At 38.8% G+C, this 15,563-nt stretch overlaps 1 protein-coding gene across 4 annotated transcripts in view; it reads right to left on the bottom strand.

Annotated features, from left to right (window-relative positions):
• The window catches only part of GRM3 (glutamate metabotropic receptor 3), a 207,578-nt gene that overhangs the window by 51,505 nt on the left and 140,510 nt on the right, over positions 1 to 15,563 (bottom strand). For all 4 annotated transcript variants that reach the window (XM_045565548.1, XM_045565547.1, XM_045565550.1 and 1 more), the window contains exon 2: positions 14,318 to 15,173. In XM_045565548.1, coding sequence (XP_045421504.1) covers positions 14,318 to 15,173 — 856 coding nt within the window. The remainder of the gene's footprint in view (positions 1 to 14,317; positions 15,174 to 15,563) is intronic.

Here is a 15,563-nt window from a genome sequence, read left to right as displayed (position 1 = left end):
CACAGAGTGATTTAGTTGCTTTCGTTGCTTCTTTTAGGACTGGGCTAAAAATGGCTTAAAGTTCAAAAGTTGGTTCTTTCTATATTAGCAATCTGAAAAAAATTTCAAAAGACATAAAGCTAAATGTTTTTTTCCAGCCCTTCAACAAATCTTTATTGTTGCCTCTTACCTTGAACTTTTACTTTAATAATGGCTTATGAGGCAATTGGATGGCACCTCATGTGCTGCAAACAAAAATTTATTGTTCAAATGGCTTGCTGTCAGTTGCTGTTCTCTCTTCCCTACTTCTTACCTGATATTTCCCTTATGGTGAAATTCACATGAAAATAGATGTTCTGGGCAATTTTATTATGAGCTCCAAACAGGAAAAATGACACTCTGGCCTGTGTCGATTAAAGATGCTCCCACAGGTAAAGAAACAGTATTGACTAGATGAAATTTTGATGAAGCAGGAAAAACAATCCATGGTGATTTTGTGCAAAAATATGGGAATTTATTCCAGTGAGTATATTTTTATGCAGTGTGTGTGTGTAGATGTGTCTATCACAAATGGGTGTTTTAATTAAAATTTTTCAAGAAAAAATAAGGCTCTTTTCAAGAAATATTCTTTCATTTGATAGACGACACAACTGAGGCCCAAAGAACTTCAGTGACTTGTTCAAGGCCACAGAGCTAGTAAATGTTACAATTTGGGGCAGACCTCATATCTCCTGATTCTCTGTCCAGTGTATTTTCTTTACATCACAATACTTGGCTGTGATATAAAGTTACCTTGAATTAGAGTTACCTTCTATGACACCATTATTAAGCAAAGATTGGCTTCAGGAAAGGAGACATTTCCAAACTTATTGAGGGAATGTTTTCAGTCAATACATTATGTGAAGTGGTTTCCAATTTGGAGGAACAAAGTAAGGTTACCTTGTCATGTTCAGTGGAGTGGAACCAAAGTATGAAATTCTTGATGACATGAAATATATCAACATTGCATTTCTTCAGAATAAAAGTAACAATTCATGAATGTCTAGCGGAATGCCACCTTTTCATTTCTGATTATACCCATGTTCTTCTTAAAAGCAAAGTTTTTGCTTGTTAGATTCCCAAATGTTAATGATGATCACAACGGTGTAACAGGTTTCAGTATTTTCTTTCTTTAGTGATATTGAGCAGAAGTTTCTAATTTCTTGATCTTTGACAAGAAAGATGAGATTGAGTAAACCATCACAAAACAAAAAGCAGGAGATCTCACCCTTGGGTGGAAAGACAATGGTGCTAGTTTTTCACCCACTTTTAAAGTGATTTATCCTTCCAGTTCCTCTCGTGAGGTCTTCCTTGAGCTGCTCTTCAACCCCCCATTGGAACTTGCATTCCCTTCACCTATATTTAAGAAGCATAGTTTGTTTGGGAATGGAATAAAAATCAAACGAGATGCTGTATGCGATAGCCAGTGATGCATCCTGCCTACGTCATGTTTCCAGACATACGCTTGCCTTTCCCAGGAGCAACTTGTGTCTTTGTCCCCTTTCCAGCATCTGAAGTAGAGAGATGCTTCAATAATTATTGCAGAAATGGCATAACACGTTCATCAATGAAGCCCATAACATTTTATGATGGTCCACTCATTAATAATAAATTATTATGGGGATAGAATTGGGGCACCTTGCTATCCCTATTATGCACAGGATGTGCAAGAGGCCACAGCAACCTGAGGATCGCCTGAAGCCACACAAGTAGGTTAGGGACATTCTGCTGTGAGGAAGACAGACTCACACAGAGAAGAATATCCTATGATCGCTGAGACACTAAGGATTAAGCAAACATCAGTCAGTGCTCAGTGATTTTTTTTCTTTAGACATGATCAACAATTGTATGGTAGGAAGTCTGGATGGGGAGTGCACAGATTTCTATAGAAACACATTTGTTATTTTCCAAAGTACTGTACTTGAGTCTAGTCTTGGATCTTGATTATAAAAATTATAATTTAATAGAAGTAAATTCTCCTGTGCTTAACCGGTATTGTACAATAGAGAGAATTGCATCTAGTTCATCACATACTTGGGGGATTTTAACAAACAGCTTATTCTCTGGCAATTAAAATGGCTGAGGAATCCTCAGTATTTGTGAACAGTATGTATTAGGATGTCAACATTAGTAGATCTCTTCAGGTTTCTTTATTAGTTTTTTCTGATGTGTAACCACAATTTCAAAATGTGCCCTGTACTAAACCTTTTTATCTGTTAGATAAGAACTAAACTGTTCTTATCACTTCTCAGAGCCTCCCAACGGCTTCCAATCTCACACAGCATAGAAGCCAAAATCCTTACAGGCTTCTACAAGATCTGGACCCCACCAGCTCTCTGACCTCACTTCCTCCATCTTTTCCCGCTAACTCCACCCAGCCACACTGGTCTCTCTGCTTCCCCTGGAACGTACTAAGCAGGCTCTTACCTCTTCCCTTGCTCTCTCCCATATTCCCACATGACTTGCTCCCTCATTCCTTCAGATCCCTGCTCCTGGGAGAGACTGTCAGTGATGTTTCTTCTGTCACTTTATATAAAACAGTAACATGCCTCGCCCCTGCCAGACATGCACACACATATACCCTTACCTGGGACTCCTCAGTCCACTTGGCCTGCTTTACTTTTCTTCATGGCATAAATCAGCATGTGGCATGTTATATATTTACTAGTTTATTTGTGGAAAAAAAGCTATGGGAGGGTGGGGCCTTTGTTAGGTTTCATTGCTTAATTTCCAGGGTCTAGAGCCGGGACTGATGTAGAGAAGGTCTGCAAGAAACGCTGAGTGACTACGTGAAATTTCTTTGGTTCTTTAAAGTCCATCCCTCATCCCATTTCCTTCAGGAAGTCTTCTTGGAGTGGGTGGAACATATATTACCCTTGGTGTGAGCGGAAGATATATTGCCATCCTCTTTAAATATAACCAGCAATTCCAATTTTCCCAGAAACATCTTAGTCCTATGAAATCCAAGGACAAAAATACTCTATCTGATAGTCCTATCTGGCATTCTGTTGTGTTTCTAAAATATTAACAGATGAATCCTGGACTGGCAGTGTGATTTGCCCCAATCCCCAGAGCCATGCAGTGGTAGAGCCAGAATCAATACGAACTTTGTTGGTTCTCTTACTCTTATTAGTGCCAATAAAATGCCAATATTTTCTCAAGACTCTCCTGCAACAACCATACCCAGGCTGATTTTGCCTCCAGTCCCATTTCTCTGCTTTATTAGATAGGAGTCATTATACTGCTTGTTACCTTGGAAGAACATGTCACTGGATAATGGTAAAGGATGAGAATTCTACTTCAGGAGGGGTTCTTTCTCTTTGACCTTGGTTGAATGACTTCACCTCTCTCATCCTCAGTGTTCTCATCTATAAAATGGTAAATAATAACATCTACCTGACCAAGTTCACAGGGTTGTGTAAGGATCAAATGAGAGTGTGTTTAAGAGTGATTTAAAAGTGATATCAGTGCTAAGTGAACACATATCTTCACAACTATTTCTAGGGTTTTAGGATTCTGAATTTTTGGCAATATTTTTGTTTTAGCTTTCTGACTGAGTGAGCTCTTGTGATGGTTCATCAAACATAAAGGACAAAAGTAAATAAACTTCTTATCACACTGTGGCTTGGGGTACAGATAAAAGGATGAGCCTGCACACTCAGGAGATCATAATTAATTTAATCTCTAGCCAAACAGCTTGGATGACTAAATTTAAACTGTAGATGGCAGCAAAAAGAAGTAGAAGGCTGGGATATCAGCCTCTTGTTTTCCCAGTTCTGTTGTCAAATTAGTTAACCTTACTTTACTTCTAAAAATATCCATCAAAATCCTAAAGAGTGCTATAATATTTTAAATAAAATCATGATATAATGTCCCCCCCCCAAATAAAATATACTTTCCTTTTCCTTTTTTACAGTTTAGTTACAGGATTAATTCAGCCTTAAAAGACCCTTACAAGGCAAAATGGTAGAAAGGGAATTTAATAAATTTCCCCACTGAAAAGGGAGGAATTAAATGGAGGAGGGATTAACCACAAGGTAAGTTTTTAGGGAGAATTTAAGGGGGCAAAAGCAGTGAAGGAAACTATCTCTGGAAGATGGCCTTACATTTAGTAATATTTCATTTATAGTTTTGTTGTTTAAAATATTGCTGAAGATGACATGCAGTTAGCAAATAGAACTGAAGAAGATATAAATATAAGCATTATCCAAGGCTTTTCGATGATTGAGAAATGACAATTCTCTTCTATCAAAATTGAGATAATTAAGGTTTAAGGTTTTATTAGACTATAAGCATTTTAGAGACAGAGATGTCTTTTTTTAAAATACTCCAATAAGCTTATGTAGTGCTAACATGATTATTGGTGACTGAATAGTTTATAAACCAAACTTTGTGATAGAAGATCCTTAAGAAGTTCTAATTTATGAGAGTATTAATGGCATTTTAAATTTTTTTAGAAATAAAACTTAGTTTGTGATGTGTGTTATAAAACAAACAACTACCACCAACCCCTAACAACATAAACTCAAAATGAAAAGCTTTCAAATACACCAAACAAACAAACCTACAGAACTATTATGGTCTTTGATAGAAGTCTGAAAGTTTCAACTCAGTATTTTTCTCCTTTCTTTTATCAATTTACCTTTAATTAAGTATGGAGGTTTGTAATTGGAGTGAGGGAAGAGAGTAATAGAGAAGAAAAAAATGCAGTTTTAAATAGCATTTAAGACATGGTGACCTGCAGCCTGATTACACTTTTTTTTTTCTGCTATTTACTATTGATTCTCGGAAATAACAGTATGATATTGCAAATATTGATCTAGTGCAATTCGATGCTCTCAGAGGAAGGAGTGAAGTATGTAATTGAAGGTCTTTTCTCTGAGTCATTCTTTATTGAAGACGCCATTACAGCAATTAATGAAACAGTTAATAAATATCTTTTTGGATAATGAAGATTTGGGGGCAATAGTTGATTATTACTTAAACTGCACGTAATAAGCTGAGTCAATGACAATGAGACTGCATCCTTTTTCTAAGTACAAACATATTTTTTTTTCCCTTAGGAAGCAGGAGTGGAAAAATAATGTCTGATTAGGAAATAGATACACCTGGGTTGGTTTTGGAGGCCACTTATCTTTGCAAATTGGAGAAAGTAATTTAACTCCTTTGATCTTCACTTAAGTCTATAAAATAGAAGGAAATAATACCTACCTACCTGACTGGGTTTTTTTGAGAATTAATAAATAAAATATATAAAATGGCTATTTTCAGGCCAGTAGCAATCAATAAATGCTAATTTTCCTTTTCTTTTTCCCCTTTCAGATTAGAACTTTATTGGTTTTAGCTTAAGTTCAGGGTGAAGATGATGATAGATTAACGATCACAATGTGATTTTGGAAAAATTTATATATTTTTATACAAGGGAGACTGAAAATGCACATTTCAGATTTAATCTATAAAATCAGATCAATACTTCACTATTTCGATTTAATTTTAATTTCCAATAGAATTCTGATTTTTTTTGCAGCTTAAACAAAAATGAAACATTTGAAAAATTATAAATATGCCTGTTTTGAATCATCTCTCGACCCAGAAAAGTCTTTTTCTCTCTCCTCACTTTTAATGAAATCTTAGTCATATTTCTAAAAGTTACGTCTTTTAGGAAGTCTTTCCTGACCCTCTGCTCACTGTCATCTCTCTTTTGTACCTACATACTGTGCAACTTCTATGTCTCTTAAGATGCCCATGATAAACTGCTGTATAGTGTAAAAGTTACATTCTCTTATTGCCCTAGTTGCTAAGCTGCTTGAGAGCAGAAAGCATTTTTTATTCTTTTTTTCTCATCCTTTGTAGAACCTGTCATTAATTAACACCGAATACTAAAGATTCTCTGAAAAGTTTCATAATTATATCATGATATGTCATCTTCACTATGTGCGTATGTCACCATTGCATACAAACCCTCTCCATATTATTTAAAAAAAAAAGAAAGCTCTCTGGCAGCACTAGCTTTATAACAATCACCTCCCAATTTCATCTTCGCTTTATCATGAAGAACAAATTTTTAAGGAGTTTGCTATGGTAAAACACGAGACCTGCAGCTGGCCAGCTGGCTAACTACAGGGCTTGAGTGTATAATCTTGTCTCAAAAAGGAATCTAAATAATCTAGACCAATGACTCTTGAATTGTTTTCTTGCACTTGGGTTCTCTATGTGATCACTCTATTCTACAACTAAAACCGAAATAATGATCTTTTCCAAATTGGCTGAGTGGGGTGGGAAGCACAGACCCTTTCCAGGGTCACCTGAGCACAGGCTGAGTGTGGAGCATCAGGTGGAAGCCCAGGAGGGAAGGGCTGGAGCCAGTGGCACAGTTATCCCCCACGGTCCCACCTGCTTTGCTTGAATTTTAATTTTTTTTTTTTTTACTACATTTGAAAAAGTTCTGTTACTTCTCATCTACTAGGATGAATGAATGAACTTGTAGTAGGTTAATATTAATGGCCAATCTCAGAACATCCAATTGTACTTGGCCCAGCAGCTTCGTGTGTGTATGGACATAATTTTATAGTTGAAATGTTAGTTTGCAAATTTAAGATACGGTCGACTTTGTGCTAGCAAAATTGTTTTTTTCTTTTTAAAGAATTAAATTTTTGAATATTCTGGAATGTTATTACTGTAACTTCTGGGGACTCTGCCACCTTAACAAATTCTAATTTACTTTAGACAGTGGAATGAATCTTTTGACTACCATAGTTTTGGAATAAACCAGACACAAATGGAGTGCCTATGTTGCCCCAGGTACAATGCTAGGGATTTGGAGAAGAAACATGAAGAATGACTATGTAAACTTTCCTGCTGATATCACATAAAGTGACTAAAGAGGACTGTGGACACCTGCTAAATGTTTATAGTAAGAGGAAGGTGAGAACGATGACTAGTATTCAAGTTCTTTAGTCCTCCTTCTCCATGTCTGCTCCTTAGGATACAACATTAGCATCCTTAATCTTTAGCAGGTGTGCTCACGGTTCAGGTTCAGGCATTCTGAGAATTTTGCTAGTTTCCTAGGAAGGCTTACTAGACTCAGCTTTGGAAAGGACTTTCCATACTCTCCTGCTCCAGAAGATGACAATCTGATCTTAAAATTCTTTAAAGAAAATTCCTCTATTTCAGTATGTGATTGCTATCCTGGTGAGGAATTTTTTTCTGAACCCCCTGAAATCCTGCCTTTCTCTATGTTGGCTTTTCAGTGTCCTGTTGAGGCTGAGGAGTAGCATAAAGGTATATGGATGTGGGAAAACCAGGTTCTGATTCAACTGTAACAATGTTTCTAAAGATTAGAAACTTTTGTAAGACTAGGTTGTTGTGGGACAATACAGAGTATCTGAAAGTATCTGAATGGTCAGGTAGATATGGTAAACTGATTTTTAAATTGGACTTTAGTTACATATTAAAAAATGGTCAAAATATTTTCTCCTATCTCCAGATACCTTTGCAAGTGATGTTCTTCTAAATACAGCGGAGTGTCCCAAAAGTCTAGAAACATAGAGGAAATAGTGTATTTATTGTGCCTTTTTCTAATTAGCAAGGTGGTAGAATCCGTTTCTTTCATACTTCATTGAGGATGATTACTTTCTTCTGCTTCATAAATAGATGTCTCTTCAAATGAATCAAGATAAATTAAGGTTTATTAAATAATAATAGTATTAACAATATAGCAACTATAATGGTAGTAGTAATAATAACACGCAGCAGCAGCAAGCAGAGGCCAAAGTAGATAATTAAGTTTCCTAGAGGCTCCTGTTTTCTACTGCAGGACCTTAAAATGGGAATCGTTTCTCAAGCTTCTGAGACACCAAAGCACAGATGCACAGCGCATAAACAAATCAGTGACCACATTAGCGGTGCCCTTTGGGGGTTTAGATCTTATTCTTGTGACCCCAGGAAGCTGACCAGAGAGAAAAGGGAAGAAAGAAGTACAGGATATTTATCTTTTATGTTTTGGAAATGCTTTTGATCAGCAGAGCTGGAACAAGTTTCTGTGCTTTTGTGAGAACTACAAATGTTCCAGGGGAGGAAGCAAGATCAAGAGCAGTTTGCTCTTTCAGGGACTTCAAAGCCCATTCATCTAAAGAGGTGGCCATTACCATTTTGGCTTCCTCGCTGTGGCTTGGATGGCCCTGCACTTTTCAAGAAGGAGAGGCTTGCTGGGTTGGGGCCAGCCAAAACGTTATTCCTTGGAGTGCAGTGTCCCAGAAAATCTGCCCTTCCTGGCCTGTGCTCTGTGAGTAGAGCCCCAGCCAGGAGTGATCCTTGTTCCTATTGGATGAGTCAGACGCAGAGGTGAGTGAGGTAGCCAGGCTAGACTACACGTTTTCTGCCTCTGCTCCCCTTTCTGGTGTGGAGAATTGTAAACATAAGAACAAGGCTGGATTGTCACCACCAGGCTCTGGGGCTGGTAGTAGTCTATCTCTTTACTGGTACCAGGAAAAAAAAAAAGCAAGCAAAACCAAAAACATGTCTTAGCTGTGTATCCTATTCAGTCCTATTATGACTACCACTACAGCATAACAGCGAGTTGCCCTCTTCATTTATAAATCAAGCCCTGGCAGTAAGCCTTGTTTGGGGAGTTTTAATTTTTTCTGGGAATAAAGGACAGAATAATTTTCCAATCCAAAACAAAATGGAAACCAAAACAGAACAACAACAAGAAAAAATGTACAACAACACTCAAATATCGTAGCCTGCGTCTATAATTTGAAGTTGTTTTGGTCACCAGATGCCGGTGTAAGCTCCATGAAGCAGGGTCTGCATCTGTCTGGTTTACTGTTGGCTCCCCAGATCCCAGCATAATGACTAATCATGTCTGCAGAATGAATGAGTAAATCGAGACCTTGATGGTTTGCTGTCACCTGTTCATTATGTGATCTTGGATAAATTTCCTTTTGTGTCAAGTTCTTACTCCCCGCATCCTCGAACATTTTAGCCCACTCCTGAGAATTACACAGAGGAATGTTATTCCTGAGATAATGCCCGACCCTGGATGTGTCTTGAGGCACCTATGGCAGTGTACTCCGTAAGCCGGAACTCTTTCTTTTTTCCTTCAAATTGGGTGTACACTGGTTACCTGACAGTTGAGCTCACTTTTGTGTGCTTCAGTAAGTGAAGATAATAATGCTGACATCCTGCATTCTCACCTCTGTCAAGTGAGGCAGAGGGGCAAGCTCATCTTTGAGGAAGGCCTTTTGTATTCTATGATTTCATTCTATTCTACTTTCTGGAACTGGTCTCAGAATAAAAAGTGAGAGAGATTGTACTGTACTGTGAACATAATCACAGTGATATTGCATTTCTTTAAATGTTTCACAGGCCTCTCTATTTCTTCTTTCTTAACTCTCTTGCATAATTTAAGCTTTCATTTTATATGATGACCTCATGGAATTTTATTTGAAGTAATTTTGAATAAAATCACATGACATCAAACATAATTCTCATTTAAATATTTGCTTTAGAATTCTGGACAAGATGACTTTTTCACATGAAAAATGGTTACTAATTAAAAAATGCTTTGAAACTTTAAAAACAGAATGTCCTAAGGTTTGAAATCCAAGGCTCAGATTCTGAAGTTTGGGTATTTGATGAACCACCTTTGCTTCAACTAATTGAGAAAGAAGACCAGTAGCATTAATAATATCTTAAAAAGGAACATAAAAGAAAATATATAAACCTTTGGATTGATTGTCTTTGAGTCCTTCAATAGCATTTCATTAATAGGTAGTGTGGGCCAGAAACTGTGTTAGGTGTTTGGGATCAAAGACCTTGACTTCCCAAGTCCTTGTATATACACAAAAGCAGCACTGGATCTCGTGACATGGATTTCAGTCTTGGCCCTTGCCACTAACCAGCTGAATGACCTGCGGCAAATTGCTTTCAATTTTTTTTGGTTCATCTATACAAGAGAATGGTGGATATCTTGCAGCTCTAATGATACATGGTTTAAATTTATCCCAAATGAAAAGATATAACTAAAGGAGAGAGCTTAGGTAAAAGCAAGCCATTCTAGAAGTCATGTACTTTTCTTTCTTGAAATTCATTTGTTAATGAACAAAACAAATACATTCAATTGTCACAAAAAGAATCATATTATAAATCTGTTGATTGATTGTTTTTCTCATTCCTCATTCCTTTAGTTAACATTGATATAATGCCTGCTCTATGCCAGAAACCGTGTTGGGTATGTGAGATGGGAGATGAAATATATGTTCTATGTCTTGAAAGAGCTCACAACCTAGTAATGGGGATAGGAAAACATGAATTTGGGTGTTAAGTGTTATTGACAATCAATACATTTACTGAGCACTTATGCTTGGCATACATAAGTGAACAAAATTGATAATGATTTCTGTTTTTATGGACTTTGTATTCTAGTGTGAGGATCAAACAACAAAGGATAAACGTGAAAGTAATAAATGATGTGGTATGACAGAAGGTGAAGAAATCATGGGGTAAGAAAAATGTAGAGCAGGTTAAAGGGAAATGGGAGCATCTGTGGTGGGGGATGGGGGAGAGGCACTGCAATTTTAAGGGTGGCCAAAGTAGGTCTCATTGTGAAGCTAACGTTAAGTAAAGGCTTGAAGGAAATAGGGAACTGATTAACCACAGAGATATCTGGGACAGAGAGAACCAGCAGTGGAAAAGCCCTAATGCTGGAAACGGGTGGCTGGAGTGAAGTGAGAGAGAGGGAGAGTAAAAGGTGACGATGGGAGAGCAGGAGGGACAGGGAGGCACAGAGCAGGCAGAGCCTTGCAGGTCATTGTAAGGATTTTGACTTTTACTGTGAAATGGGGGAACTTCTTCAGGGGTTTTGAGTAGAGGAGGGACATGCTCTGAGTTAGGTTTTAACAGGTCATTCTCATTGTCAGGTAGAGAATAGATTGTGGAGGCTGCGTTGGAGGTGGGTGAGAGTGAACCAATTAGGAGGGTTTTACAGAAATGGAAGCTAGAGATGCTGCTGGCATGGCACAGAGTGTTAGCAGCTGAGATGGTGGTAAGTGGCCAGATTCTGGATCTATTTCGAAGGTAGAGCCAACAAAAGGTTTTGGTAGATTGGTTATAAGGTATGAGGGAAGGCAAAATTCCAGAATGATATGGGAAAAAGAGAAGGGGCACTTACCTCACTTTGGGAAGTTCAAGGAATGCTTCCTAAAGCAGGTATCAATTAAGTTGTCTTGAAGAGACACAGGAACAAGTGACAGTGCCAGATACAGCAGGTGGGGTGGGGTGAGAGTGTTCTAGGTAGAGGAACTATCGCAGAGAATACAAAGGCAAAAATAAAGGCCTGGCATGTTTTGGGGACGGCAAGAGGTCTTAATGGAAGGAAGGGTGAATATGAGCTGTATGTCAGGAGATGAGTCTAGAGAGGTGGGCAGTGGTTAGACCCTGTGCAGGGACAGCTTACCACTTAAAAGAATCTTTGAGAATTCTGAAGAATCTTTTTGCAAAACTATTGTTCAAATTGGGTTAGTTTCAAACAAGACCCATGTTGGCCAGTGGTGGAATTGAATGCACTGAAACACCAGTGAATATTTTAATCTATTTAAAAATTCTCAGGAGGCCTAGTTCTTTTATTCTGTACGTACTAGAGCTATTAGGGAATTGGCTGCAACTATCTCTTGTCAGGAGTAAGTGCATCATGTACAAGCAAATGGCTGGAAGAGGACTTTTTGGACCAAATTGAGCACATGGTTTAGTGTCTGCTACGTGTTTACTATTGTGCATAGTCCATTGTCTAAATATTCAGTTTAGAACAACAGAGATACTATTTCAGGAAAAAAATGTAAAACAAACCTGCTTTTCAATAGCTAACTAAGAAAAAGAAAATATCCCATAGTATGTCTCAATCTTAAGGCAGTAACATGGCATACATACTTATAATCTTTTATCTATTTCCAAGTTTAAAATATGCATATATTTAGTCATATACAGGTTACTATACTGCATTCAACAACCTGCATTCTATTACACACACACACACACACACACACACACACACACACACACACACACACAGATTCCTCCTAGCAAAGTGCTAGATTCTTATAGTCACTTCTTTGGTTTATTTTTCCAATGTACTATTTAGCTAATTTAGCATCTTGATATCCTTCCATAGTAATGTGTTTTCTTGTCCAATTCTCACTGCTAAGAATATTTACCTTGTGGCTGGTCTAAATTCCCTCTCTTTTATGTAGTTTAAATCTGTTTTTCACCCTCCTACTCTCTTCAGAGATGGAGAATGACTAGTAATGTCTGACAAATTGAGAATGCTAAAATAGCACTTTGTGGTCAGGTCTGCACAGCCAAACTGAATGGTAGGCTTGAAGCTAGTAATTGAACAAGACAGACAAAAAGAAGATACTTTTGTTTTATTTATCCAAATAATAGCCTTATTTCTTCACTTTTCTTTGCCTTTTCAGACCTAAGCAGTCACTAGAATGAAGGTTACATAAACCACCTTGCAAGGGCTCTCTGAATTCTAAGAGTTCCTTTTCTTTCATCTGTTGATGAGTGAATATATTTATATATTTGCATACTAAGGAGTAAGGAATGAACTAGTATAACAAAGTTAATTAATATATGTGGTGAATAAAGATAAATAATACCCCTAAGGGTAGTCTGAAGGGGGAGTATGTGCTGAAGTATCATTCATCTTTAAGAATTAAGTGCATTGTAGATGCTAATTATGAATGCCTGAGAGTTCATTCATTTTTAGACTAAAGATATTCTTCTTCATTGACTCTAGGGCCCATTCTTATTTTCTGGAGATGTCATTAGGAACTGATCCTGCAGATAAATGCTAATTTCCTACTATTTTTATATATTTTTTATTATTTCTATATGAAATACACCTGTGGGAATACAGGGAACAAACCAAGTTTAATCTTTGTCACTTTTAGTAGTCATTCAATGGCAAGTGGTGGTATCCATTAGATAAATAGGCAGGAATACTGACATAATTTATTTCTACTACTTTGGCCCCCTTTGAGGAGAACAAAGAAAATAAGACATACAAAGATGGAGGCTGGTAATTTTCATGCTTATTTTCAAGGCTGCACTAGGGATGAGAATTCTGGAATACAAGCCAATGGTCATGGGGTTTTCTCTCAGTACTACCTGTGATTTCACAGACCATTTAACTTCTGAGTGACTACCTATAAGGGAGATGTGAGAACTTCCATTTACACTAATGATAATATGATTTAAGCATATAAACTTTCAAGTCTTTGATAATAAATCAGTTGAAACAGATTAGAATAATGCCCTAGTGGCATGGGAAATTATTAGCAATTTAGGCAAATGAAAGCATTTTATCATTGTAATGTTTTTGGCATCAGAATCTTTTGTGCCCAAGAATATTACTTAGCATTTTATGATTTGGGAGTAAGCTGTACTAGGCAAAATCAGTACTTTAATGAGCTGATATCACATGTACCTTAGTAGAGAATGTAGGCCTAAATATTTTGTGCTTTTTATTTTAGTAATACATTAAATACGACCCTATATTTAGAAATATATAGGCCATACTTAGAAATAAATGAAGAGGCAGCAAAAGCTACTTCGCACCTTTGTGTGTTCACTACTATATCAGAATGACTTCCATCAGTCTTCAATTCCGTTATACTCACACTCGCAGAAAAAGTTTCATTTCATAACATAATTTGAGAAAATGTCCAACTCTTAATACCTATATGGAAATATTTCTGCATAGCAGATGAAATAAACTTGAATGCCTAGAAATCACCGCAGTCTGGGTATCTTTTCTGTTTTGTCCCTAATTAGGCTCTGGGAAAACAGTGACTTTTGTTCTCTCCCCCACTGTGAAAGTTATGAGATTCTTTTGCTCGAATCACCCACAAAAAAAAAGGCTTGGAAGTTCATGTTCCTTAAAGAGTTGCCGATTCTGCTAAAGAAGATTAAATGCCCATATCACATGTGTCATATCCCGCAGCTAACAAGAAAGAGAGCAAATGTAGCATGGCCCTCATCTAGCGGGCAAGTGGGCTGTCAGCCCAGCTTAGGGTGCCATTCATTGTCATGTTGTGCACCAGCCAAGATATTCATTCAAAAATGAGTAAAGACACCAACAAGCCATTATTTTGCATCCTGGAATAATTTTGTTTAACAGTTTGAACCCTGACTGTGGCTTTGCAACGATGATTCCGGGTTAGGGGCAGAGGCGTTTGATCCCTGTTTGATTTCACCCGTTTGCACCATAGAAGATGATTAAAGGCTCTTTGCTTACCTGTGAAGTTGATTTTTAGCAAGTAATCCTTGTACAACTTCTTCCCATCCAGGATCTTCATAGCATCACAAAGCTTGGTAGTGTTGGGACAGAGGGTGCGCTGCATTTTGTGCAGGGCGTGGGCCATGGCATACACCGCGTTCACCACGAACATGATCTTGGATTCTTGCTCATAGTTGCTGCTGTCGATGGCGAGGTGCTTGTCGCAAACGCGCCTGTGGTTGCGTTTGTTCTGGAGGCTGCACTGGAACTTTTGCTCCCAGAAGTCCCGGAACCAGGGGTTGCGGTGGTTGTTGTAGGGGTTGAGGCTCTGGAAGTAGCGGTCGAACTGGCGGATGGGCTGCGAGGCCAGCTCCAGGGTGATGGCGCCGAACGCCACGTGCTCGCTGCCCTTGACGATGCTCTCCTGCGCGCCCCAGCCGTCGCTGGCCACCCAGGTGAAGGAGGCGTTGGCGCGGCTGGCGGCGGCGATGAGCTCGCGCGAGTCGTCGCTGCGCATGAAGAGGACCACGACGCGCGCGTTGGGCTTCTGCAGCAGCTCCCGGATCACGCTGTCGTAGGACTTGCGGATGTTGGAGCGGCCCACCTTCTCCGCTGTGGCGATGCAGATGTTGCGCTGGCGGGCTTCCTGCTCGAAGGCCTCGATGCCTGTCTCCCCGTAGTCGCCCTCCGAGGCCACGGTGGACACGTAGGTCCAGTTGAAGAAGCGCAAGATCTCGGCCATGGCTTTGGCCTGGTAGAAGTCGGGGGGCACAGTCCTGGCAAAGTAATCATAGCGCGACTTGTCGCTGAGTTTGGCGCTGGTGGACGCGTAGCTTATCTGCGGGATCTGGAAGAGCCGGAGCAGGTTTGCCACCTGGGGTAGGGAGAAAGGGGAAGTACCTTTTTTAGAAACCCAGAGGTAAATGAGTGGATATGAAGAATGAACCAGACCAACCGAGCTCCCTTTTCACCTCCAGATCACTACGTAGTTCTTGAGATGAACGGCAGGCTCTTCCTTGGATGCTGTATTTTGGATATTAGGGAGCAGGTCCGAAGCAGGTAGTGTACGCTTTGGGAAAGGGAATAGCAGAGAAATGAGAAGGGCATCAGCCTCTTCTGTACTCTGTGCTAGACCCTAGAGTAGGATAAATACTGTTCAGGTTCCCTGAATGTGGTTGTTAAAAGTTTTGGGGGTCCTGCTATAGCTCAAACAATGAACTACAGTGAATTGGCCAAACTCGGTTTTTAGACAACTTGGCTGCAG

The sequence above is a fragment of the Lemur catta genome, chromosome 11, assembly GCF_020740605.2.
Source record: "Lemur catta isolate mLemCat1 chromosome 11, mLemCat1.pri, whole genome shotgun sequence".
NCBI lineage: Eukaryota > Metazoa > Chordata > Mammalia > Primates > Lemuridae > Lemur > Lemur catta.
This window is presented reverse-complemented; position numbering and strand designations above follow the sequence as displayed.